Source organism: Paroedura picta, chromosome 6, assembly GCF_049243985.1.
Source record: "Paroedura picta isolate Pp20150507F chromosome 6, Ppicta_v3.0, whole genome shotgun sequence".
Classification (NCBI taxonomy): Eukaryota; Metazoa; Chordata; class Lepidosauria; order Squamata; family Gekkonidae; genus Paroedura; species Paroedura picta.
The window spans coordinates 21,055,865-21,082,723 of record NC_135374.1 but is presented as its reverse complement, the minus strand read 5'-3'; the positions used below and the strand labels follow the sequence as shown (position 1 = coordinate 21,082,723).

The 26,859-nt window shown below is 40.4% G+C and overlaps 2 protein-coding genes across 10 annotated transcripts in view; one reads left to right on the top strand and one right to left on the bottom strand.

Moving 5' to 3' along the window:
- Window positions 1–26,859, bottom strand: part of LOC143839528 (uncharacterized) — an 86,624-nt gene that overhangs the window by 41,724 nt on the left and 18,041 nt on the right. For 4 of the 8 annotated variants that reach the window (XR_013231746.1, XR_013231745.1, XR_013231747.1 and 1 more), the window contains exon 1: window positions 22,690–23,481. Coding sequence is in view for 1 of the 8 variants with exons in the window: in XM_077341666.1 (XP_077197781.1) it covers window positions 22,690–23,332 (643 nt within the window). In the remaining 7 variants the exon portion in view is untranslated. Of the gene's footprint in view, window positions 1–12,813; window positions 12,895–22,185; window positions 22,236–22,603; window positions 23,482–24,867; window positions 24,998–26,859 lie in introns of those variants that run through there. The other 4 variants (XR_013231749.1, XR_013231750.1, XR_013231748.1 and 1 more) reach the window with 4 other exon arrangements.
- Window positions 1–26,859, top strand: part of LOC143839529 (gap junction beta-6 protein-like) — a 53,504-nt gene that overhangs the window by 10,652 nt on the left and 15,993 nt on the right. Inside the window, exon 1 of one of the 2 annotated variants that reach the window (XM_077341669.1) lies at window positions 22,985–23,187. The exons of the other annotated variant lie outside the window; for it this stretch is intronic. The gene's annotated coding sequence lies outside the window, so the exon portion shown is untranslated. Of the gene's footprint in view, window positions 1–22,984; window positions 23,188–26,859 lie in introns of those variants that run through there. 2 annotated transcript variants of the gene reach the window in all.

The window sequence follows — 26,859 nt, the reverse complement described above, 5'->3', positions numbered from 1 at the left end:
GGACAAAAGTGAGCTGATTTGAGGGGGGAGAGAGGGGTCCCCCAGTTTTCTAAAGCCCTGAACTGAAGGGCTCATGTATAATCAGGGGATCCCTGGCCCCAGTTTGGGAATGGTGACTCTATACCCAAATTATGTTACCATGCTTAGGGTTCCTTAGTCTTCATCTCTTTTCTACAGGCTGGGAGTTTAAAATCTCACATCAAACTGCTATTACTGCTGATACTGGAAAGAGGTTTCCCCCGTGTTGCGAGCATTCTGGATTTAACTATGCTTTTTTATTACAGTATGTTTTCTTTTAATGGTGCATTGGCTCTATACAATTACATCTCATCGAAAGCGAAGCAGGGTTCGACCCTGGCTAGTTTTGGGGTGGGAGACCTCCGAGGATTTGGGTGCAGTTCCAACAAGGAACACTAGGGGTCATGATGCAGAGGCAGGAAATGGCAAAAGATCTCCGAATGTCTCTTGCCTGGCTGCCCAACAATCCTTGGCTCTCTTGACTACCCTGCACACGCCATTTGATAAATAATAACTACATCTCTGTGAAGCACAGCAACTGTGAGAAGAGAGGTCAAAGGCCAACAAACGCCCAGCCACCCTAATTCATTGATTTGCCCTAACTTGGATGGCCCACGCTAACCCACTCCCTCCAGATCTCAAAAGCTAAGTAGCGTCAGCCTTAGATAGTATTTGGATGGGAGACCACCAAGGAATCCCAAAGTGGTGAACCACTTCTGAATGTCACTTGGCTTGAAAACCCTACGGAGTTGACACCAGTTGGTTGTGACTTGACAGCACTTTGCACTACCAGGTGTGATTTAAATGTAGTTGTGTCACAAAGACAAAGATTCCTGTTCATTTTAGCTCCCTCTGCAGCTTGTTTCCCTAACTAGGCTTTTGGTACTGATTTTGTTAGGGCTTTTTGGATACTGTTTTAGCAGTGCAAACAGGCCAGTTGAGACACGGGGAGTTAATGAGTCCTAACCTAATTTGCTAATGATGGCGAGAACTTTGGCAATGGGCTGAACATGCATTTCAGGCCAAGACTTCCTTGCCTAGCAACCCCATTCTGTTTTCTGCACAATGCTGGGTTCAACATAAAGCTTCCTGTCTTCTCAGCTGCATCATGTATTATTCTGCTCTACAGACATTCCCATTCCTGCCACAATTGGTTATTCTCTCTTTTAATGGTCAGATCAGTCTATTTTTCTGCTCAGTGTGATAACTAGTAGAATCGTATGCAGAATGCAAAAGCATCTTAAGGCAAATTAATCTCACCCCCCCAAAAATAAGTCAACACTTTATGGCTGTTTGTCTTGTGCAACAGTGCAGTTATCCTGCAATGAAAGATCCTGCCATTGCACACCGCTCAGTGTGCATAGAATTAGCAATAAGGAAACCTCATCAAGTCTGTGTTCTTCTGACTCAGAAGCATTTCTAAAGAGAGGGAAAGAGGTGAATCACCGCACAGTCCTAATCCCCTCTAAACCCATTGACTTCCATGGACTTCAGAGGATTTAACTCTGCTTAGGTTTGCAATGCGCATGTTTCACTGGCCCACAGAGAACATTTGTGCCAGCAATTTTTATTCACTTGTCATACAGAGTAGCCTGTTCCACTCAGATGTACTATGTAAAGGTAATTAAACATGCATCGCTTATACATAAGCTGAAACAGGGGACCTACATAACAACCATGGATTGCCAGCAAATGTAGAATTTTCCTAAAGGTGTTTCTTTCAGTTTTATTCAGGGCGTGAGCTTTCATCTGACAAAGGGTGCTTGCACTCAAAAGCTCAGGCCCTGAATAAATCTTCGTTGGTCTTAAAGGTGCTACTCGACTCTGATTTTCTTGTGCTACTTCAGACCAAGATGGCTACCCATTTGAATCTATCATTCAGTTTTGTCCTTGGAAACATTCTGGGGAAACTTGGTAATTTTTAACACACATCCTGTATGGCAGGGGTAGTCGACCTGTGGTCCTCCGGATGTCCATGGACTACAATTCCCATGAGCCCCTGCCAGTGTTTGCTGGCAGGGGCTCATGGGAATTGTAGTCCATGAACATCTGGAGGACCACAGGCTGACTACCCCTGCTGTATGGAATGCAGGACTGTAGCTAGAGTGACATTTAGGGGCATAGCTCCTTTGTAAATATTTCATGTCCTTACTGGATTACCAGCTTTAACTTGGGGGGGGGACGATGGTCTGCAGCTAATTTTCTTACCGAGATATAAGGGGAAATATAAAAGCAGTTTTCCTGCAGGGTAAGGCTGGGGGAGCTGGCTTTAGTCCTGAGCCAGTTAGCTCCATATTGTCTAAACTTATTCCAGCATTCCTTCTTCTATAACATTGTCTTTTTTTGTCTTTTCTTTCTCTCACTCACTCTTGTCAGTAGTAAGAAGAGAGGGGATAGGACAGAACATCTGAGTGAAGTTTATACTATTTTGAGGTTGCCTCCCCAATTTATATTGGGGAAATTACCCCAATAGCAAGCTGGGAAGTTGTCATGCTGTTAGGGCCATTACATTGGGGCTAAAGTCCAGAGTTGTGTCTCATAGGTTCAGCACATGCTCCCACAAGCTTTGCTTCTAAAAGGGAGGCATCCATACCTAACTGTATCACTGATAGGCAAAACTTCAGGTGACTTTGGGCTAGTCACTGTCTTTAACCAAGCTATCTCTCAGGATTAATGATAAAATGGGGAGAACCATATATACCAGGAGCTTTTGCAGTTCCGTGGGGCTTGTAAGTCAGAACTCTTCCGCCAGGTATTTGGTTGAGGTTGGGTCAACTTGCTGGCCCCTATCTTTCCTTTACCCTGAGGCATTGGATGGATAGAAGGGGTGCTTGAGCTGCAGGAAGTGGGGTGGGGGTGGGCTTAGATTGTAGGCTGCTGGAGTTTTAAGGGATTGGGATTTTAATTGATTTTACTGTAACCTGCCACAACCAGTGAGTAACTGGGAGTGGAGGGTAATAAATCAAATCAATAAATAAATGCCACTTTTTGGAGAAAGGATGTGTGTGAGGGGAAACAAGTCTCCAGTCTCACTCAGCTCAGTATTTATTTTAAACTAACCATTGCAAACCACATTACTGTAACTCGCCTTTTTCTGCAAAGGACTGCACACCTCTGAGCATGTCTAGAATGCCTTTAACTCGCTAAGTGTAAACAGCCCTGAATTGTTATTATATTCTAAGCAAAACTTTTGGAAATGTCAGTGTTGCTCCATTAACATGCATGTAAAAATGTAGAAAAGTGAATGCAATTAAGTGGTGTATGCAGAATTAATATTCTGCGATCTTTATCTTCAGAAGGGAAGACTGATGAAATAGCTATGGAAATTTTCACACATCATTAAGTCACATAACCTAGTTGCTAAGTCTCAAGCTATAGCTCTAAGTCTCGGGTTAGTCTCGGGTTATAGAGTTCAAAGCTTCAGGGCAGCAAGATGCAATTTCAGGGCTGACAGCTAGTCCCCACCCTGGTGTCTCTTAAGACTTCTGTGCATGCCTGCTTCTGATAATAACAGACTATAATCTAACAACAAGAGCTCAGTTGCCTTTTACATTTTGCTCCAAGACGCAGGGGAGGGGGACGGATCAGATGGTTAGAGGTGAAAGGAGGGGAGGGGTGGAATGCAGGTTGGGAATGTGAGGGTCTATAAAATAGGCTAAATTCTACATAACTACATAAACATCGCTAAATAATGGCAGAAATAACTGGATTCTGACAGATATAGCTAGAGCACAGGCAGAAGCAGCTGTTGCAGCAGAATGGTACAAGTCTTCTTTTACTCGCTCATTGACTTCTATGGGATTTTTTCGCCTTTATATTTGGACCTTCTGGACCTTCTTTGAACAAATTCTCCAATCAATTAAATATTTTCATTGGGACAGCTACTCCCAGCATGGTATCTGCAGAAGCAGATGGGCATGTAGGTGTGGGGTTTGTAGGCAAGGACACGGACATAGATGTGGGTCTACATGGCATGGGTAGGACCTGATGACTGATGTATTGTTCTCTGCCTCCTGCCACCAAATCCACTGCCCTGACATTTTCCAACTAGTTTCACGGAGCATATTTATGCCCTGACACCTTTGAGATGGGCTGTGGTGGCTGGGTTGTTCATACTCCAGACAATGGGCATTGGAGATTCCTCAGGTAAACCAGTGATGGATGAGGCATCTCAATGAGCTTATTCCACATCCTTAGATGGATCCTTAGCTGGGGCCAGGGGATGTAGGCAGATTGATAGGGTGGTGGAGCAGCCTGCCTTGGCCTCCAGTGCTGCTGCCATGGGCCATGGGTAATTGAGCCAATGCCAGGCCCCTATTTACTGGATTGATGGCTAGCTCAGTGCATCCATTTCCCCTCCTCTTCCATGTGGGTGGTGACTGAGGAAATGGCTGGAGTAGAGGGATGCCATGTCCTACAGTCTGCCGTATTGGAGGGGCTTGCAGTGGCTCTGGGGGCAGCTACTGGCTCTCACTGGGAACATAGATGTCAGGCAGACATGCACAAAGGGGCTGCTGAAAGACCTTCAGTAGTAATCTGTGGCCTTGCACCAGCCCCTACACCTAAAGCCCCACTCCTGCTCCACTGGTAGGCTTGTTCTCGGCAGTGTGCCTGTGGTGCTGAGAGTGGCCCCCCACCAATGACTGCTGAGCACTCATGGGTGACCCTAATTTCCTTTTATACTTTCTATACCAGTTTCCTGGGCTTATCTCACATTATCCCACATGGGGTGTACTCTTGGGTGGCCCTAATTGGATCAATTCCCCTTTAAAATTTTTAAAATTATTGACCCCATTCTGTTTCTGAGAGGAACTGTGCCTTTAAGGGGATGGGGCATGTGTCCCTCCCCATTTCTTGGCTTGCACATCTGTAGGCTGGTTCCCTGTGGCTGCTACCTTGTGATTGGCTGATCCCCCCATTTGTCACAGCCGTGCTGCCGTGCCCCTGTGATGTCTTGTGTGCAAAGTACAGTTGCTGCGGATGCTGACATGGTCATGGCCTGTGTGGTTCTCCTGTCTAGTCTTTGGCCTCGTCCCCAGTCTATGCTGAGACTCTTTAGGGAACATCCCAGCAGCCCAGCTGATTTCACCTTGGCAGCCTTCAGGATTGTGCTGCCCAATAAGAAATAGTTGGATTTATTAGATTTTTTATTAGTAAGAGTAATTATTACAACATTTATTTAAGAAGATGTTAAACTGGCTTTCCAATTTTCATAAATGTTGCGTAGTTACATTGCCTACCATAAAGTACTAATCTGGAAAACAGAACTGAAACCACTTCTGCAGATGGGACAAAATTGCATGATGACTCCTACCCACAAATGCATGATAATAAATCCAGCCATTTCTTTCCTCCACACTCTGCTGCGGTGTCTTGAGTTTCCCCCTTCTCACTGGCTGTGAAAAAGGCACTGACCAGAACATCGTGCTCTTTTAGTCACTGCTCCTCAACCTGCCAATCAATGAAGGCAACCAAGCAGTGGCGGTTACTTAGATAAAGGTGGCGGCTGAACAGGAAATGGTGGGCAAGCAGTGAGGGTGGGACAGCATTCAAGGGACTATAGCACGTTTCTTCCTCCATTTGTTCCTATCCCTGGCTGCTGGCTGCTTGCTCACCCTTGGAACGCATGATAGGGGGTGGTAAATCCATTTTCCTGGATTTACCACATTGCGCTTTGTGATTAGACTAGAGTATACCACCTCCTATGCTAACACAAAAATGCAATATAGTTGCATCAACTATGAATTTAGAATCCTAAAGAAAGGATTTTCTTATTCAAACAGCTTATAAAACTACAACTAAAGAAGGATAATGACCAGTTCATGTAATTTTCAAATAATTTATGCATTGTGTTGGACTTCTTTAGATCAAATAAACATAATTTATTACTTAAAATATTAGATTTTTAGCAACTTTGGCGACAGTAGAACACTTGCTGTAATCTTAACTACTTAATAACAAGTGGGGACAAGTTAAATGGTGTTAGGTTTTTAGACACAAGGTGGCACTCTGCATAAAAATTTAGTTTATAATAAGCAGTATTAGAAACTGTATTTTTCCTTGGAAAGTGAATGGTTTTTGGTGGTCCCACTGTTCTCACTTTGACTTGAAAGAAGGAAGCAGTGGAACCACTACTAGGTAAACCTTTCCCCAACACTAAAGATAGTATTAACAATTAACAATAAACAATAAACAAGATTCCCTACTCAAATTGAAGTGTAGTATTGATGGATACAAAGTTGGTATTCCACAAATGCTGAATGCAGATTCAATTCACCTTAAATATCAGATTCTAAGTTTTTGAAGAGCTATTAGATTCCATGTTGTTTATGGATGGCATTTGTAGCTATGATGGCACTCCAGTTATAGCAGCTCCTGGAAAATGTTGGTCTTGGCATAGATTCCTATATTTCATTAATATCCAGTCTTGCCTACAGCATAATATTTATTGTATGCATAACAGCCTTTAAAGTCTCCACAATTATCATTTGGTCCACAGTTTATCACTGCATGAATTTAATTGAGTGCCACTGATCAGAGTTTAGTGAAATTCAACGTATCAATCCATCTAATCATTGGCTTTTTCTCCCCCTTCTGTTTATACAAGATCAGTAAAACCAAGCTGTTCAACTTGTTATACACTTTTGTGTTTTTATCTACTTCTGATGTCCCATGACTCCTAAAGCACTGTTTTTGAGTTACAAGAGTATACTATGAAGCAAATCTGTAAAAGGAAACATTTACTTATCAAGTAATATTTAACTCAGCAGACACAAATTGGCAAAGGAAACCCTTCAGTTGCAAGAAAGTTAACCAAACTTATCCAGAGTTTGCTCTCTCTCTTTCCTTCTTGCCATCAAGTCACAGCTGATTTATGATAATCCTGTTGGGTTTCCAAGGCAAGAGATATTCAGAGGTGGTTTGCTATTGCCTGCCTGTGCATAGCAACTCTGGTATTCTTTGGTAGCCTCCCATCCAAATATTGACCAGGACAGACTCAGCTTTTAGTGTCTGATATTGAGCTAGACTGGGCTATTTGGCAGGGCAAAAATATCTCACCTAGGCCCTCAAAATGTCCTCTTCAATTACAAATGCTTACTTTAACTGCATTTTTAAAAGTTCCTCATTGTAAGTATATTATATAAGGTCACATTTAATAGTATTATAGTTCTATTTGAACATACAAGGAAATAGTTGGATTAGACCAAGAGTCCATCATTCTGTTTCCAATAATACTCAGCCAAGATGCTTCTGAGAAGCCTGCCAACAAATCGTGAAGGTTAAAGCCCATCTCCGCCACAACTGGCGTTCAGAGAGACACTGCCTGTGAACATGAAGGCTTCATTTAGCTAAGCCCCCTTTTAAAGAAATCATAGTTAATGATAATAACCACTTTTGGAGGGACATCTGGGGGTACCTGGCAAACTGTACTTATGATGAAATTTAAAAAATATTACAATACTATTTTTGCGTTCTATGCGTTCTATGAAACTTTTTGTTGCTCTATATAGACCAAACTTTTAATCAAGAACCCCCCCGGTCAATGGTGTCCCGCTTTACCAGTGTTAAAATCTGGTCACCTTGGGAAATTCTAAAAATTAATTAGAGGTTAAGGAAGTCCTTCTTTTGCTTGTCCGGAATCTACAAATAACTGATTTGACTGACCCCAAGTTCTTATATTAATAAGAGAGAAAGAGAAGATCTTCTCCCCTTCTTTCTTTGCTCCATCCCAGAAATCAGCAACCTTTTTTGACAAAAGAGCCAAACCATGTCAAAATTCAGAGAAAGCGATTGAAAAAGAACTAGTATAAGAAAACCTATTTGAATAACTGAAAACATGCAATTTAACATTATTGACAGGTTGGTTAATAATCCACACAATTTATTTACCCCAACCACTAGTTCTTGCAAACCTTTTTTAGGAAGTGTGTATTCATCCTGTTTTGGTACACTGGCATAAATATTCACATGGTTTATCCTTACTGGCTATTGTTCAACTCTATAATTGACCTTTCACTTCCAAGAAGCCCTTTAGTCCCCAAAAATGTATTCCAGCCACCCCCTTTACAAAACCAGTTATTCTAGCATACCACTTAGCCCTTTAATGTTCTTTAATTTTAAATATTTAATTTTAGTTTTTGAAGAGCCATGTCTAGTTCAGTACTGTGCTATGTCTGGCTCCAGAGCCATAAGTAGCAGATCCCTGCTTCACCATTTTATAAACCTTTAGTATCTTTTCTCTAATCTAAAACTGTTCCTCAGATGCACTTAAATGCAACCACATAAACTCTAAAGATCTGAAACTCAACGGTGTGGCAAACCCAGTGTTTCAAAGTGACTGCAACTGCTGCAAGGGCTGTGACATTTTAGCACCATGTTCTCTCCCAGTTCATCCAATGGTTATCCAGTGGTTAGGGTTAATATAATTATATAGAAGCTGTCCATGTAATGTTCTGTGCAAGTATGAATACTGAGATCCACTAACCTATCCAGCACTAAAATGCTGTACCTTTGTAGAGGATTTAGAGGATTCTGCATTTAGTTAGGAAAAATCAAAGGCGTCATTAGGGGGAGGGAATCTGTCTTGGCAACAGTATATGTGAAAAGGATCTAAGGGTCTTAGTAGACCATATACTGAACATGAGTCAGCAGTGTGACTTGGTGGCTAAACAGGCAAAGAAGTATAGTATCTAGATAGCCCAAGGTGATGGTAGTGCTTTGCTCTGCTCTGGTTACCGCTCATTAAGAATACTGTGTTCACTTTTGAGCATCACAGCTGAAGAAGGATGTAGACAAACTGGAGCATGTCCAGAAGAAGGCAATGAAAATTATGAGGGGTTTGGAGACCAAGATGTATGAGGAAAGGTTGAGAGAGCTTGATCTGTTTAGCCTGGAGGGAAGATGACTAGGAGGTGACACAATAGCCATCTCCAAGTACTTGAAGGGCTGTCACATAGAAGATGGAGTGGAGTTGTTTTCTGTTGCCCCAGAGGGTAGGACCAGAACCAATAGGATGAAACTTTTCAGCTGAACATCCAGAAGAAGTTCCTGACAGAGTGGTTCCTCAGTGGAACAGGCTTCCTCGACACATGGTGAGTTCTCCTTCCTTGGAAGTTTTTAAGCAGAGGCTAGATAGCCACCACACAGAAATGCTGATTTTGTGAATTTAGGCAGATTGTAAGTGGCTGGGCAAAAGGGATTGTGTCCATGCTTGGCTCTTGTGGTCCTTTCTTGCGGGCCCAGGGAGATTCCAATCGCCACGTTGGGGTCAGGAGGCAAATTTTCTCCTGGCCAGATTGGTCATGGATTCTGTGTGTGTGTTTTGTGGGGAGCATCATCTGGGCATAGAATTGGGGTCACTGTGGGTGGGCAGGTTGTTGTGAATTTCCTGAATTCTGTAGGGAGCTGGACTAGATGACCCTGGAGGTCCCAACTCTATTGTTTTATTATTCTTTTTCACGAGGAAGTATGTCAAATTAAATGAACTACAAGGGAGATTACTTGTAGAATTATTTTATCAAATATTATTAGCATCTTCTTAAAGCGTTCACAACACTATAATATGTTCTTAAAGTGCTAATGCAATTCTGATGTTTTGTAGGAAGGTTTTTAAAAATCATGCCAAGAAGAATGCATGTGAAAAGCAGGTGTACTTGGTATCTTGCTATACACTTATTTCTACATTGACAAACTCAATACCAATATATTAAGTACTATGCTTATGGGATTGTATTAAATATATTACATTCTAATATATTACATCATTATATTGTGCAAATTATGAGGTAGCTGTGCTTTAAGGGTTTTGTTTTTCCTTTTCTAGATTTCCAGTTTCCTTGCTTCTTTTGTATTCCTTCACTGGACTATCAGTCATGGACCAAACATCTTTTTTCTGGATAGTCACAGACAGTCTAGACCCCATTATTATCCCTAGGAAGCTGAGAATTTCTGTCAACACATTATTTTATAGTTGTTTTACTCTGACAGTCAATAACATTGAGATGAATAGCAGCGGGCTGCATTAATGTGCTCATTAAGGCTACTGAAGGATATTTCCCAAGAAAGGCCTGCCTTGAGCATAATATAAATGTTTTATATTCTGAAGAGGCAGAATATAAATGTTTTAAACAAGTATTGACTAACTATATTAGTACCGTAACCGTTGGCAGAGTTTCAAATCAAAGAGGAGCAGAACACCAAGCTGCTCAGAAGAATAAAATAGTTTAATTAAAAAGAGAAACAAATTTTGGAGAGAAAGAGTCCTAATTAACTGTTCTTTTCTGCATTATGTCTGTTCTGGAGGCAAGCATGGAGGAAATGAACTCAAAGAAGCAAGAAGTTTCCAGTGAGCCAACCACAACGTAGGATGCTATTTGAAGAAAAAAATCAGGAAGTTCCTGATCCATCTATGCTAACTATGTGTATCTGAAGGACTACCTCTCCCAATATGTCCCCTGGAAAGTATTACGCTCGACAAACACCAACTTGGTAATATATGGCTGCAAAGATGTCTGCCTGGTCTCAACCACTGCCTTTTTGGTCTGGTGGAATGAGCTGACAGCTGAGATCCAGGGCCTGAGAAAACTATCAAAGTTTCACAGGGCCTCTAAAGCAGCACTCTTCTACCAGGCCTATGGTTGAGGCCATGACAGCCATGACAGGGCCTCCCCACTCTCCTTCCCATGTTCCTCCCCCCCCCCCTTATTTTTCTATGGAGCCATATATTGGTGGGTAGGAATGGTGCTGGTGGAAACAGGAGGAAAGAAGAGTTGGTTTTTATATCCCACTTTTCACGATTGGGTTTACAATTGCCTTCCCTTCCTCTCCCCACAAAAGACACCCTGTAAGGTAGGTGGGGCTGAGAAAGCTCTGAGAGAAACTGCTCTGTGAGAACAGCTCTAATAGGACTGTGACTAACCCAAGGTCACCCAGCTACCTGCATGTGAAGGAATGGGGTATCAAACTCAGTTTGCCAAATTAGAAGCTGTCACTCTTAACAACTACACCAAATTGGTTTGTATGGGATTTTACTATGTTTTATGGTATTTATTGATTTTTAATTCTATGTTTTATTGCTTATTATGTAAACCTTCCCAAGTCCACTTGTGGGGAGAGGCAGTATAAAAGCCAAATTAAAAAAATACACATTTCTTCTGATGCCCCCTGTAGGATATTCTTCATATGCTTTTGAATCATGCACACTGCAGAGCTTGCATATTCAACGAAGAACTGTGTCAGCATCATCTGCTTGTTGTTGGGGGCTTAGGGCTGAGCTGTCCATCCTTTATGTTGTCTTTATGAAACTGCCCTGCTTGTTTAAACTGATGGACATTTTATTAACATACTATACAATTCAATAGCCTGTTTGGAAATTACTAATCTCCCTCTGTCTTGAACATACTGCTCTATGCAAATAAACAAACAGATAAATAATTATAGGCAGCAACAGGAAATGGTTACAACAACATCAGTATAAGAAAAAACACTGTGGCATAGCTGGCAAAACCAAGAAAAAAACTCAAAGGTGCATATAAAAGTTGTCTTTTTTCTTCCAGTTGCATATATTATTCTGCAATAATATGCAACGAGGTTCCAGTATTGAATACCTTTGCTTTGCCATAGAATACTTCATCTCAAAAGATATGAAATATACAAAATACAGAAAATAAGAACAGAGCCATAGAACAACTCCCCGTGCATTTTATACCTTCCACGTGCTTACCAGCACAGATAAAAATTGTAGCTCCCAAGCGGTATAGTAAGTTACTTTCCATGGATCCAGTCTGTTGCATTATGTGGACTTACAAGCCGCCATAGTAAAATACATCTTAGCTAACAGTCCTCAGCTGAATGGAGTAAGAGTTAAATGTAAACAGCTGTCGAGCCAATTGTCATTAGATTATTTTCGACAGCGGTCAAAACTCATCATACCATCTTTGACAGCTGTCAAGATACAGGGCTATTTTCAAAGGTTTTAGATCTTCTTTAACAGGTCTCCAGGATGAAGCCATTGCAAAAAGAAATATTTATAACTAAGAAGCAGACATCACAATAATATACCATTTACAAAAAAAACAAACAATTTAAATCAATCTCTGCATACTGCTCTATGGACAGATGTAAGACAGATGTAAGAGCAGCAAATGATAATTCATGGGAAAACACTTTGCATATGTTCAAAACTCTCGATATTTTATGATGAAATGTTATAATGAAATCTAAAGAGAGTTTCCTTCATTTTGAAAGATGAGAGATGGGAATTAGTTTCCCTGAGATTACCACTTTTCATATTTTGTAATTATCATTTATAAAATGCACTTTTACTCTTAGTTGTGGAAGGGAGGACAATAATAATGTATCTTAGGGTTCCTACTGTAGTTTTTAAAATAATTGTATTTTAAAAGAAACTTTCTTTGCAGTAGAAGAGTAGTAAGTAGCCTGCTTGAGTTACTAAGTTAAAAAACAAGGAGTGAAATGTGGGCCCTTCTGTGTTGGAAACCCAGGAGAGTTTAAAACTAATTTGTTAAAAGTGGGGAAGAGGAAGTGCTATTCCCCCCCCCAAAAAAAAGGGGAGAAAGGAAAAAGGCCTATTGTACAAATAATTATATGTACTTGTTACAGCTAATAGCACATACTGATTAACATTTAATATTAAGTTCATCTATGGCCATCATCACCTTTATAGCAGACAACCCCTAGCGACCAAAGATGACACCCATTTATCTATAATGTTCACTAAATTGTGCTGATGTATTTCATCAATATTTTATTTACTTATTAATTTACTGTACTTACATTCTGTTTCTTGCTCAAGGTAGATTGAAAATTAGACAAACAGGATAAAGGAATCAAGATATGGCATAAACAATGCAGCACCTGGATTACAAAATTCAAAATCAGTGCAGTACAAACAAGATAATACACATACAAAGTAGTGCAGTAAAATACAACCATATATAATATACACAGTAAGCAGTAAAATTAACTACAACCCTATACCACATATGAAAATACTTTCCTGACCAAGTCTATTTATTTAGTTATATATTTATCAGATTTATTACCACTCTTTATCAGATTTATTACCACTTTATTATCACTCTTGTGAGACGTCTCATGGTGGGCTACAGAATAAAAACCCCACATCACATAAAGCATTAAAACATTTAACATTACCAAATAATAGCACTGGCAGCAAGAAGAAAAGTCAAACATCTTACATTCCCCCCTCCCCGCCAGTCAGCCTCTACGCTCTCAATGTCTCAGGGCACAGATATCTGGAGGTGCCAAATCATTATAATCTCAGGAAGGGGCCCAGTGGATCTTCTGCACCCCAGCCTCAACCTGGCAGAAGAGCTCCATTGTAGAGGTCCTGTGGAATTGCGAAAATTCCCGCAGGGCCCTCAGCTCTTCTGGGAGCCCATTCCACCAGGTCAGGGAAAGGGCCACATGATTTGCAGGATTCAAGCAGGCTTGGCTGCTCGCTGTTGTTCAACAGCAGCCGCCATACAACCATCAGTGTGGTTGAGTAGTTGGAATGCCAGAACAGGATCTGGGAGCCCTTGATTTGAATCATTACTTTGCCATGGAAGCTGTACTGGCTTCCTGACTTATGGTGCCAGGTTACAGGATTTATTTCTACTTTCCAAAGATACTAGACCAGAGGAGGTTTCAGAAGTCCAGTGTCATTCAGTTCAAGGTCAAGCTTCCAGAAATCAATCAAAGCAGTACAGCTTATGAAGTACATACTGCAAGAAGTACATGTTCCAAGAAGTGTATATAGCTGCACAACCAGTTTCTCAGGAACAGTCCTGAAAAGACTCATCAGTATCAACAGGCAGCTGGTGTTGAGCCTGGAGGTGTGCACTTTGCTGCCTGGTCTGTAAATCTGTTCTTAGCCTTATTCTGCAGTGTTCCAAAGGTGCTGTCATCCTGGAGGACTGGAGGCAGTCAACTGATTTTCACCTACTGAATTAGAGCTGGAGGCTAGATTTTGATCCAACTCTTGCCTGCAAGTCAGGGCAAGCCTGCACCTCATTTCCCTACTGGTCAGCTTCTGGGCTGGTTCCACAGGGTCCCTCCACTTCTGAGGAGTCCTCACTTCTGCTGAGCCCTGGATGATCCATGACAGAAACTCATTGAGTGAACTTGGTCCAGTCATCCATTCTGTGTCTTACTTATTTCACAGGGTTGTTAGGATAAAACAGAGGAGAGCAGAATGAAGTAAGCTGCTTTGCCCCCTCCATTGTGGAAAAATGGAGCAATTAAATAACTAATTAAAAACTATAGCTGAAGATGGGGAGGCAGATAAAAAGTAGGTGGGTAAGGAAAGAAGGAAGCAGAGAAAGGGACTTGCCAGGAGAAAGGAAACAGAAAATAGTGGGGGGAAGAGGATACAGAACAAAATAAGGTATCTGGACAAGTCTTTGCTGGTTCCTATCATAACTGAGCCATAGAGGGTACCAGGAAAACGAAGGAGTGACAACTGTAAACAGAGATAGATATATTTAGATTGGCTGGTGGGCAGGAAGGAGAGAAGGAATCAGGAAAAGGAGGAGGCTATGCGGTCTGCCACGAAGAAAGAGGGGAAATAATGGAGGAGGGGAAAATGAGGTTCTCCACCTGCTGGTAATTGTGGGTCCCCCATTTGTTTAGTATAATAAAAGAGATGAATGAAGAACGAGGCAAATCAATTCCATTAACATTTCCCACATTTTTTAACAAGCATTTTTTTTAAATTGATATTAGGAGATTTAATTTTCTTTACAATGAAAATCTGGCTGGAAGCTCAATCAAAGGAAATTAGGCTTCCTCTCTATAGTAAAATGAAAAAAATTCAAATACTTAGAAGAAAGGGTGTAGTATGTAACCTTAAAAGAATTATAACTGAGCACTGCATTCAAGTCCTCATTATGATATCCAAAACAGTTGATGTAATTATGAATTATTAGAGTCTTTACTTCTAGAACTGTGAAATATTGGCTTATCCATGATATAAACATGAAATAAATTGGTGTTAAAGCTGATTACCTGTTTTTTGAAGTAGTATTATTGCTGGAAACATAGTACTGGGCTACATAATTGCACATAGATAATTTTTCTGTTTTACTTCAACTATTATATATTGACACTTAAAAAAAAGTTTATTTAGACAAACTGAAATAAGAAACAATGCTCCTAAACTTCAAGGGAAAGATGAAAAGACAAGGAACTAATGTTATGTCAGGATGACAGCTTTCCATAACAACTGTAGCATTAATTAGGAAAAGGAAGAAAAAGTATCTGTAGGAAGAGATACCACCCAAAGTTGTGATGAGTACAGCTGCTGACTTAGGTGACATTATACCACCTGAACAGAACTTGGTATTCCACTTCAGAGATTATAATGGTCAGTAAGTAGCATACTGAACAGGACAGTATAGATTCGGCTGTGCACATACACTCACTTTCATAATGAAACACCGAAAAGTACAGCTGAAGGCAGAAAGAAGATATCACCAGATGAAAGTGAAAGGGTGGGGACTAAGAGCAACTTAGAGCAGGTAAGATAAATCCATATGCCACCTACAGTTAAATGGATTATTTGGATGAAATTCCAGAAGCCTATATGGAATTTACATGAAGTATGAAATGATATATTATGCCATCTTGGCCCTAAACATACTCCAAGTTAATGTAAAGATCAATGCAGGATTCTTTATTGTTGTATAAATCTTGTGTACAAGATTTTTTTAAAGAGTAAAATATATAGAAAACAGATGAAAATGGAATGCGGTAGAAAGGGGTGGGGAGATACCAGAAAAGTGCGGGAAGAGGAAAGGAGAATTTTGGGAATATAGTAATGACTCACAGAAAAGGGGATAGGCAGCTTCCCAAGAAGCGTTTAACCCAGTCATGTATAATAAACATTAATTAGATCAAATCAGGGTGTAACCAAGTAGCATAAAGATACATTAGAAAATAGAGTGGGTATTTATTTATTTATTTTGGATCTTCCACGCTCTGGGCTACAGTAACAGGCCAAGAATAACACAAGAATAACAGGCCAATAGTAAAGCTTAATTGGGAGAAATGCCAAATGCAGTTTTATCTCTCATACAAAAATTCAATTTATTCCCTGTCACTAAATAGAATTATTTATTGTGGAATTCAAGAGATGCTACAAAGTTTTTAAATAGTAGGCACAGAAAGGATTATAAGCCATTTTTACATCATTTTGCAGTCTGTGTTGAATCTAAGGAAGCCTTTATTTTCACACTATAGAATTGGATGGACATACAGTATTTTTATCACATAGGGTCAGAGGTGAAATTTCTATTGTCTTGTATATTATGAGCACTGTTATATAAAACTAAGTTTCTGTCAGTAGGTTTGGAACATCCTTTCCCTTTATTAAATTGTTTTTATATACCAAAGCATCTAAAAGAGATATATTTATAATATATCTAATTCTGTAGCTGGACCCAATGTGAATTTTAAAAAACGCAGAGAATGGGGCTAGGTACAGATAAGGAGACCAAGGAGCATCCCACATCCCAGAGCTGGTGTTAGCACCTGAGTGTTGCCAGCTAGCCCCCCTCTCCTCTCTGGAGTTTGTGTTATTTCGCGTATTCGATGTGTATTTTTATATTGTATCGGTATGTCCTTTTAATGAGGGTTTTAATGGGATTTTTAATGAGGACCTTGTGACTGGCCATGAGCCATTGTATGGGAGTGGCAGGATATAAATCACATAAATAAATTTAAAAAGAGTTGAATAAAAATACAAGGATTTTTTAAAAAATATATTAAATATTAAACTCATGAACTTTAATCTTAGAAGAAAAAACAATAAAGATGTCATTAATATATCAGCCATAATATATAGAATAACACCTGTTTATACAGGCATTTAACAGAATGTCAGTCTCTGATATAAACATGTATAAATCACCTCTACCCTCACCTCTCAGAACTCTATCCACAGCCATTCCTTTAATCTGAAAATGGAATTTACTTCTCAAATCGAAAATAATTTTATAGAGTCACAATCAACAAATTGAGCAAAAAATGTGTTAGGGACCAATTGTGATCTAATATCCAAAAATATTCTGCAGTCATGAAAAGTTGAAGTGCATAAAGAATTTATATATCTTCTTTCACGTACACATCTCTATCTATTGAATAAAATGTACAAACATCCTGAAATATGATTTCCCGAGATTAAAAATGGACAATCTGGATTTAAGATTATGATCATGAATATCAGCACTATTTATTTATTTCATCGGTACCCAACCTTTGTCCTCACTGGAGACACAATAATGCTGACACCATTCTCCTCTCCTCCATTTTATCCTCACAACAACCCTGTGAGATAACTGAATCTAAGAGTACGTGAATGGCCCAAGCTTACCTATCAAATATCCATGGCAAAATGTGGATTTGAGCCTGGGTCTACCAACCACACAGTTTAAATGGGAACAGGTTTTAATTTTATGGGCAGACTCTTTTATCATGGGATATAATTTACATGGAAAATGTAAAGGCACAATTTTGCTGTTTTGATACCTTCTGTATCAACCCAGATAGTCTTGAGGTAAAAGTCTGAGGTAAAAATCAAGTATCATATTGCATGAGTCAGAATGGCTAACAAACAGGTCTTTCTCAATCTATACAATACTTTCATGACGTTGTATGTTGCCATATGATAATTATGCAGAAAAGGAAGTGACTCGTTGGGTGTAATTTCTGGACTCAGCAGTTTTTTGTATTTTGCCAAATAATTATAACTGTGACAACAGCCTTATTCACATTAAATGCATGTTCAGAAGGTATGCTAAAACATTCTTTAGTATTTCTATATGCATAAACTGGAATCAACTGGAATCAATCAATATTGTATTCCAAAGACAAATGTTCACATTTAAAACAGCATTTGGCTATATAACTGCTTGACTGAAGAAAAATCAGTTTCCGTTTCAAAAGGCCTTGGATGCCAAAGGACAGGATGTTTTGAGGTTAAAAGTACCCATGAAAACGAATTCTAGAATGCTAGTAGGCAAGCAGTAGGAGTAGTTCTGAGTTTTAGTTTAATTCTTAAAAATTCTTGTATCAGTCTATTTCATAATATCATGAAGTTTGAGACTGGTGCAAAAGTAATCCAATTCAGTACACATTGACTAAAGCAGGCATTTACTCCTTAACTATTTGGTATAGCAAGTTACAAGCTTTCCTAGTTAAATATTTGAAGTGAAGTAATTCACTTGAATCTGCAGCCAATCTTTAGACTCAGTAAACACTAACACTTCACATCTTCTATTGTGTCTCTCTCCATATATAGGTATATATAGTTTGTTAAACTACCTGTCCTCTAAATCCAAGCCAAATAAAAAAAGATACTGGACCCTTTAGACTTTAGTCAACCTTGAAGGGGATAAAGATCTAAGAAAGCCTCCTCATAGGCTCTCAATATGTATATTGACATTATATAAATGGTACCTGCACCTAAGTAAGTGTTTCTAAGCATACCCCAGAAAGTTAGGATATGAAGACTGGCCAAAATGTGTTTAAAAACATTACTTCCCAATGCAATCCCATACAGAGTTATGACAGAATAAATACATTTAAGTGTTGAGTTTACACTGGAATAAGTCTTTATAGGACTCCAATGTAAATTCTTCACTGTGCAATCCTAAAAAGAGCTACAGTCTCAGTCTATTAATTCTATGTAGAGATGCTTCCAGATACCTAGTTCCCTCAACACAACAAAATTAAATACAAAATCAGTGCATGTGTATGATCGTTTACGCACTGGAGGTTTCATGCCAGGCTGCAGTCTGGAGTTTTAGTCGTGGCAGGTTGCCCCACCTCTTCCGGCACCCACACGGGAGAGCATTTGGCCTGGTGCACCTCATCTGCCCCCAATCTGTGCTCCTACATGGGAGCTGGGGCAGTGAAGTTCCAAGTGCATAAATGGTCTATGAGATGCACATAGAAGAATTCGGGTGCTATCATAGATCTTTTTGCATATTTGCTGTTCCATCCATGATGATCCTACTAATCTTTTCAGATTATCCGTGCAGAAAATAATCTGGGGATTAGCACCATCCAGATTTCAACTGTGGGTATCAGGTTGATTCAGCACTCCCATCACTAGCACAAGTCTCTTTGGAAACAAAGTAAAATAGAACAGTTTGGCTAGCCGCTTCTGTCACTGCTTTTGCTTAGTATTCTACACATACCATATTAGGGGTCTTTCATTGCTTTAAAATGAAGCCAAACTGAATTCAAAAGTTTAAAAGACAACATTTTATCTCCTAGAAATGTTTCCAAATCAGATTTCTGGAAACTAGATAAACTAGACAATGGGCATCTATTTCTACTGTTCCCTCACAAGCAGGGGGAAATATCAGCTGACATGTTTCATTGACATTAAAGTGAACATTAGAGTTCAGTGACAAAAGGACAATGTCAATATTAAGCTCTAAGTGATAACAAAGAAATTGTTATAAATGAAACTAACTCTTCTCTCTGTCAAAATACATTTGGCAACAAACTGCACCTATATTCTGTAGAACAAAGTTTGAGTCCAGTGGCACAGTACTGTTCTGCTACTTCAAACCAACACGGTGACCTATCTGGATCTATATCTGTAAACCGCTCCAAGGGAGCGGTAGTAATAAAGTGCTAAGGGCAATGTGGGAGGAGAAAGGGGCGGGGTGAGTCCGGGATAAATACTCAAAGGGGCCCCTCCGAGTGTCAGTCCAGGAGGTGAGGGGGCTGAGGGAATTACAGAATACAATGGGCTTTACCTCTAGTTGTATTTATAATGCTATATTACTTCTTTCTTTCAGTGGCACAATGTCAATGATAGCAATTAACATAAATACTCCAATTTCTTCTTCATTAATGGGGCTAGTACTTTAAAGACTGCATTTCTACAATCTTTCAGAATTCTTAGGAAAATGTGCATGTGCGTAAATATTCATGGCCTTATTAGCTATACTTCTTAGTTAGGTACAACTAGCAAGCTCAGCTTGGCTTCAAAGGCAAGCGTTAACAATAGCTGCACCATATCTTAATACTTGATGAAGATACACTTCCAAGTTAACTGCCTGATTCAAATTACCTAATCTAAAGGTAGTTACATGCAACTTCATTGTTGCATTCTTGTACCTGACACTTCGGTACAAGAAACTACAGGGATAAACTCGTTCTTGACAAGAAAATAGCTTTAGGAGGCACAGCAATTGTTCCACATTTTGTGAAAAAGCAAAGGCTTTAACCTTTCCTAAGTACGTGAGGAAACATGAATTTGAAACTGAAGGGAATTTATTGAAATGCCTCTAGCACTTATGCCATTCTTTGTTTATTAATTTTCTAAGAGTATATCTGGTGCAGGCAGAGACTGCTGAATCTGGAACAGCTGGGACAACAGAGCCAATGATTTATATTGATTGCTTTTTAGACAATGATGCTTATTGACTATAGCGATTCTGTTTTTTTACATCACTCCTCCAGTCCCTTCTGCTTGGAGTTTTAAAGTTTCAAAAAGTGCCTTATTTTAAAGGTACTGTCTCATCAAGTACTATCCAGACTGCCAGTTAAGAGCTGCTTCTCAAGACGTTTTCACCTTCAGAGGTTTGGTAGATGGTGACTAGAGACATGACATTATAGTGGTGGCACCTTGCCTCTGGAGCTCCCTTCCCCTGGAGAATCACCAGGCACCTAATATACTTCGTTTCAAGCAGCAAGTCAAAACTCATGACAGACTTTTAATTAGAGGATTTATCTTACAAGCTTTTTAAGTAGTCTACTTTTGTTTTAGGGATAATTTTTATGCTGTTAATATCCAATGATTTAATAGCTTTTTATTTTATGTTATCATGTTGATAGTCAGATTCCTTGAGCAAGATACTGAAGAGTTGACACAGAAATATTCCAAATAAATAAATAATAAACAAAAATTCAGCCAAGGCACTCTTTAAATCTGATTAATTGCATACTCCCAATCAAACCAGTGTGCTTGATTGTGGTTGGGTTTAGAGTTTTAAACAATATAATTCAGGGACTTTGTTAGAAACTTTCAACACAGCCACGTTAGCCTGGTACCATCTTAGATATCTTTTAGATGCCAAGCAAAAGCATTGTAGTCTTATGTATTTGTTCTGACTAGTGAGGTGGCCGTTTTTTTACTGTTTGATTAGCTATGTTGAAGGGTGTTTTTTGTAACCTCCTTGTTCTTTGGCTTGTTGATGGTGATACTTTAACTAGGTTCTTTTTTCTTAATTGCATTACGGTTGACAATGCTTTGAAGAAACAAAATCAGAATCCAGTGGCACCTTTAAGACCAACAAAGATTTACTGAAGGTGTGAGCTTTCAAATGCAATCACTCTTCCTCAGACTATGAACTGACCATCATGACAGTGGGAATATATAAGCAAAGTTGATTTTGTTTTGTGCTGCTTCAGACCAACATGGCTACCCACTTGAATCAATGCTTTTATGGATTGTGTATGCTGCCCTGAAGGCCTTTGTGTAAGCATAATTGTATCCTATTGCAGTGGTAGTCAACCTGTGGTCCTCCAGATGTCCATGGACTACAATTCCCATGAGCCCCTGCCAACAAGCGTTTGCTGGCAGGGGCTCATGGGAATTGTAGTCCATGGACATCTGGAGGACCACAGGTTGACTACCCCTGTCCTATTGTATTCAAACAAGGGAAGTGTGAGGGGGAATAAGAGGGGGGACACAGATGAAATTGTGGCAGCCTTGCCAGTATATGATTGAGAAAGGTTGACTACAAAGAAGGACAGGCATGCTGATTGAGTAGACATAGTACACAGCAGAGTGGGGCAGTAAATTTCCAATCTTAAACAGTTAGAGAATGGTGTTCAAAGTCTGAATACCATTCTGTTTCTGCCCCAAATAGTCCATGGTTTACTATCTACAGAGTATTAATTTTTAACTCTGAGTTTAAATCCTTGTGTAATATTTAAGGAAATTAAATCCTCCTCCCATTCCTGAACATGATGAATATCACGTTATTGTTAGCTCCATAAAAAGAGTGCTGCAACTTTTAAACTGTTTGGCAACTCATCTTTGTAGGGACAAGCATACAGCCTTCATAAACTCCAACTGCATCACATGTTGCTGGCATGTACTATTTACCAAATAATACCTACTTGGATACAGTAGTGTAGATTTCACTTTTTACTGGACCATATTTTGAAGTCTGTCAATAAACAGAAAACCTGTTTGTGGATTGGGTTTGTAGAAAAAGGATACGTATAGATTGAAAAATAGCAATAAAAATATTGCACATTAATATATAATGCCTAGGAAGTTTTTTCACACTAGCTCCCCTGCAGCAGAACAAAGTTTGAGTCCAATCAAGTTTTATTCAGGGTACAAACGCACGAAATTTTACATCTTGAATAAAACTTAGTTGGTCTTCAAAGTGCCTGGACTCCAACTTTGCCCTGCTGCTTCTGAGCCCCACAGCCACCCACCTGGACCGAATCCCGTGTAGGTTAAAGGTGATGGCAATTAAGGCACCTCTGACCTATTTTCCACTAGCCCGGCCACAATTTCCTCACTCACTTTGACCCTGGAAAGGGATCACGATGCTGCTGTTTGCTTCTTCTGTTTCCCTCCTTGGAGAGCTCCCCCCTCCCTGTCAGGATCACCTCTGTGGTGCGAAAAGTCTCTTTGGCATTGTGCTGCGCTTGCTTCACTGACAGGGCGAAGCGCTGAGGCGCCGCCGTGCGTGGCCGGGTCCCTCGCGGCTCGCCCTCTTCCTCCCTCAGCTCGACCGGGGGAAACCCGGCGCCCTGCCTTCCCCGCCGCCCCGGGGGCCGCCGGCCTCTTCGCCTCACGCTGGTTTCCCGCCTCCCCTCGCCGTCTTCTTCCCGCCTCTTCTCCTTGAGGCGCGTCAAAGGGGGAGGCGGGAGGCAGGCAGGTGATGGGCGCGGTTAAAACCCGCCGCCGCCGACAGGGAAGAACTTTTAACGCTCCCAAGGCCCGCGGAGGAGACCGTCGCCGGCTGGCTTGCCCGAAGAGACGCGGCTGCCCGAGTAGAGAAGCCCGGCCCCGGCGGTGGGGCTGCTTTTCCCGCCCTCTCGGTCCATGGTGCGCTTGGCCCGGCCCGGCGCGCAGGGGCTTTGATTTCCCGCGGACGCTGACAGGTGAGGCTCCCCCGACTCCCTCCCTGAGGGCTGGAGAGGGAGAGGGAGAGGGAGAGGGAGAGGGAGAGGGAGGGAACCCCGTCGCTGTTTCTTCCCTGAGGCGGAAGACGGTCGCGACCCTCGAAGGGTCTTCATTCACCTCCATCTCGGGAGAACGCTCCCCGGTTTCAGTTCATTTTTGGTATTTTTGGGACACGGGAAGAGGCTTCCCCATTTTCCCCTTTGAAAACTATTGTTTTACCAATTTCGGTGTTAAAACAAAATTGGGATGTGTGTGTGTTTACTAAACCTGTTTATGGTGGTGTTTTGGGAAGGATGCAGTTAACAGCAAATGAACAAACAGCAATACAGTTCTTGAAACTTAGTCTTATAAAGTTTCAGGTGAAGGGACCAGAAAGCCTGAAGGATATACTGGGTGAGTGTAGGATAGCTGTGGTTAGGTGTCTGTGCATAAATTTCTTTATGGGTTGTGATCAATAATGAGCAGTTTGGAAGGTGGTGATTATGGAAATAGTTAATGTAGTCTTGATGAAGGATCCTGGCCTGAAATTAAGCCCAGGGTTTTTTTTTTTTAGCTTACCAAAATGAAAAAGGAAATATTGGAGAGGGAGGAGACGAGGCAACTCATGGAAGATTGGTCTGTAATTGAAGATTAGCCATACTAAGTGGAACCTCCCCAGTCAGAGGCAGTGCATCTCTGACTTCCTGAAGCTGGGATAGTTAGCAATGCAGTTTGTTGCTTTTATGCCCTGCTTTATGCACTTTCCAATGACATCTGACAGACTATTGTTGGAAACACAATTCTGGATTAGATGGTGCTTGGTCCCATCTAGCCGGGCTTTTGTCATGTTAGAATTTCCTTGGTTTTCTTCCTTAGCTACCTTATCTAATATTAAGGGGAACTAGTCTCTTTCACATGTCTCCTGTCTGGATCTCCTGCTCCATAGTAATGGTCCATTTAGTTTTAGCAGGGCTTTCCCTGCTGGCGATTTCCATTCATTTCACACAGCAGTGAAGATGTAGGATAAACAAGGCAATGTGGCCCAGTCAGAGTCTTCAAAAAGAGGACTGGTATTTAATTGACTTGCAGAACGGGTTTAGTAAACGTGGTGCTTAAGAAAGATGCTGTGCTGTGAAATCTCCTTCAATTACTATCTTGCTTTTTGTTTCCTTCATCTATCACTTGAGTGACCTGATGAACTAATCTGCAGACAGATCTCAAGATTCTGTCATCCAGTAACAAGAGGTTAATTTTTAGTTAAGGGAGATCAAGGTTCTCATTTTGCCTTTGTTAAAGCATGAAAACAGGAGTCAGGAGATGTGTATTGTTTTCTTTGCCTTCCACAATAAAGACATCTTGTACAATTCACCTTATCTAAGTTATAAAATTCCTTCTTCAGAAATCCATGTGAGACTGAAGTCACTAATGTTTGGGAACCAGCTGGCCTATTCCTCAAATGATATTTCAGCTGAACTTACCAAGTGTGCATTTATATACTTCGGCATCTTGGATTACTAAATCTGTAAACAGCTAATTAATTTGTTTTCATCACTTAAAAAGCAAATCAAGTCTGACTGGGGACAAGCTTACATTTTTATGCTACTATCTCCCTTATTGCCTCTTGTAATTGCATCTGATCCTGTTTCCATTCAGTGACCTTAGCTTTACTTCTGTTTTACCTTTTAATGTAGCAACCTCACATTTGTATTGGTGTTTCACTTCTCAGAGTAAATTTCTGTAGTACTGCTGTAATACGTTCAACAGCATGCAGTAGATACGACTTCAAATCCGTTGCTCAGGTCAGAGTTGCTGTGATAATAAGATTAGAATCATAATTTTTTTTCAATATGACATATATTGTAGAAATAAGTTAGAAAAGAATGCTGTTGCCAGCTGTACCTGCTGGGATACACACTGGATTGTATTTGGTCACTCTGCTTAGCTATTGGCGGGGTGTTCCCCTAGTTCAAGAAGCCTTTCTCCAACAGAAGAGCCTGTTGCTTCTGAAGAAGGCACCATGCACTGAAGGAAAGTGGTGCCATTAGCAGAGTGGCAGTCATAGTACATAACCCCTTAAACACTGATCCTACTGAATCTTCCACTGGCAACTAAGTGGGATTTAATACTACTGAGGAATGGTAACTTTATGTAGTTGGGAAATTTTCATTTTGTTAGGGCAGGAAAGTACTACTCTGCCTACACCTTTGAATCTCTACTTTGTTTCCTCTAACTGTGGATGGAATGCCAATGCATGAAAAATGTCTTTACTAAAATAAAGGCAATCGTGTTTCTACAAAGCTTTTAATTTCTTAGCTGTGATGATCTTCACCCCTTACCAAATGTTCTAGTAATTCTCAAATCTGATCATGCCAGGACAGCCTCCCCCACCCCAAATTAATTTTCCCCCTACAGAACCCAAGGCTGCCCTTTCCACCCACTCTGGTACCAGCCAAGATCAGGACAGTCTCTTTTCATATTGTGCAGAAAACAAGCATGCCCCAGGTAGGTCTCTACCCCTCTGCTGTCCTCAAGAACAATACAGGGAGAATGACATTAACTACAAATTAAAACCAAGTTTAATTTTTGTGTTATCTAAATATAGCCTGAAATGTTAGGTCTCAGAACGTCGTGCATACCTTTGGGCCACAACTCCAAAGGCTGTGGCCCAAGTTCCATTCCAGTAATTCTTAATGGGGAGCATATGGTCCCTCCAGGGAATGGGGCATTCAGAACTTTGAAAAATGTTTATGAATTTAGGCAAAGTGATGTTTTTTGTGGCCATTTTATATCGCTGACATCGTACCGAGATAAATATCCACAACTCTAGATTTTCCCTACAGGACCTTTAAAAAGTAGCATATAGCAAATAAGAATCAGACTGACATTAAAAAGTTGACTGATGGCCATGGTCCTCAGTGGTCTCACTGAATATGTGCTTGAGATGTGCTTGGGATAAAGCACTCCCAAGCATCTTTTGCTGGAGTCTTGTGGCTCCTTATGTTGAAATAAATTCCTTGTTTTTTTCATTATTAAGCTGCTACAAGACTCCTGTTCATATAATTAAAGTTGCCTTGTGCGGAGTGCTGCTTTTATGCCCTAACTTCTGTTCTCATTGTGATCCTGTTCACTATCCAGCATTCATTTCTCTATTGAGTCCTCTTTTTGAGCTGTCTGCTTTGCCAAAGCATGGGCTTGCTGGGATTATGAAATGCCCTTTCCAAGAAAGAGCTTTTGTAAGCTACTTTGAACTACTGTGAAACAGCACCACAAAAGCATTTAAATATATAAATCAGAGCATTCAGTGATGATACTGGTTGTTTGTATATTTATTGGCAGCTGTTGTCTCCAAAGGGATCCGGAGTGATTTACAACACTCATGGTTGCCAACTTGGGGTTAGGAAATTCCTGTAGCAGTTTGAAATTTTCAGAGGGAAGAGAACTCAGCATTGTCTACCTTCTGAAGCTGCCATTTTCTCCAGAGGAACATATCTTTGTACTCTGGAGATCAATTTTAATTCTGGAAAATTCCAGATCTCACCTGGAGGTTGGCAACCTTATGAAAGTAAAATATAATCAAAATACATTAAAAAGTTGGATGCTTACAAGTTTAAAACTGTTTCTTGGGCTAGTCCTTCTGACTTCAGTGAACCACTTGTCCAGGACTACAGGAC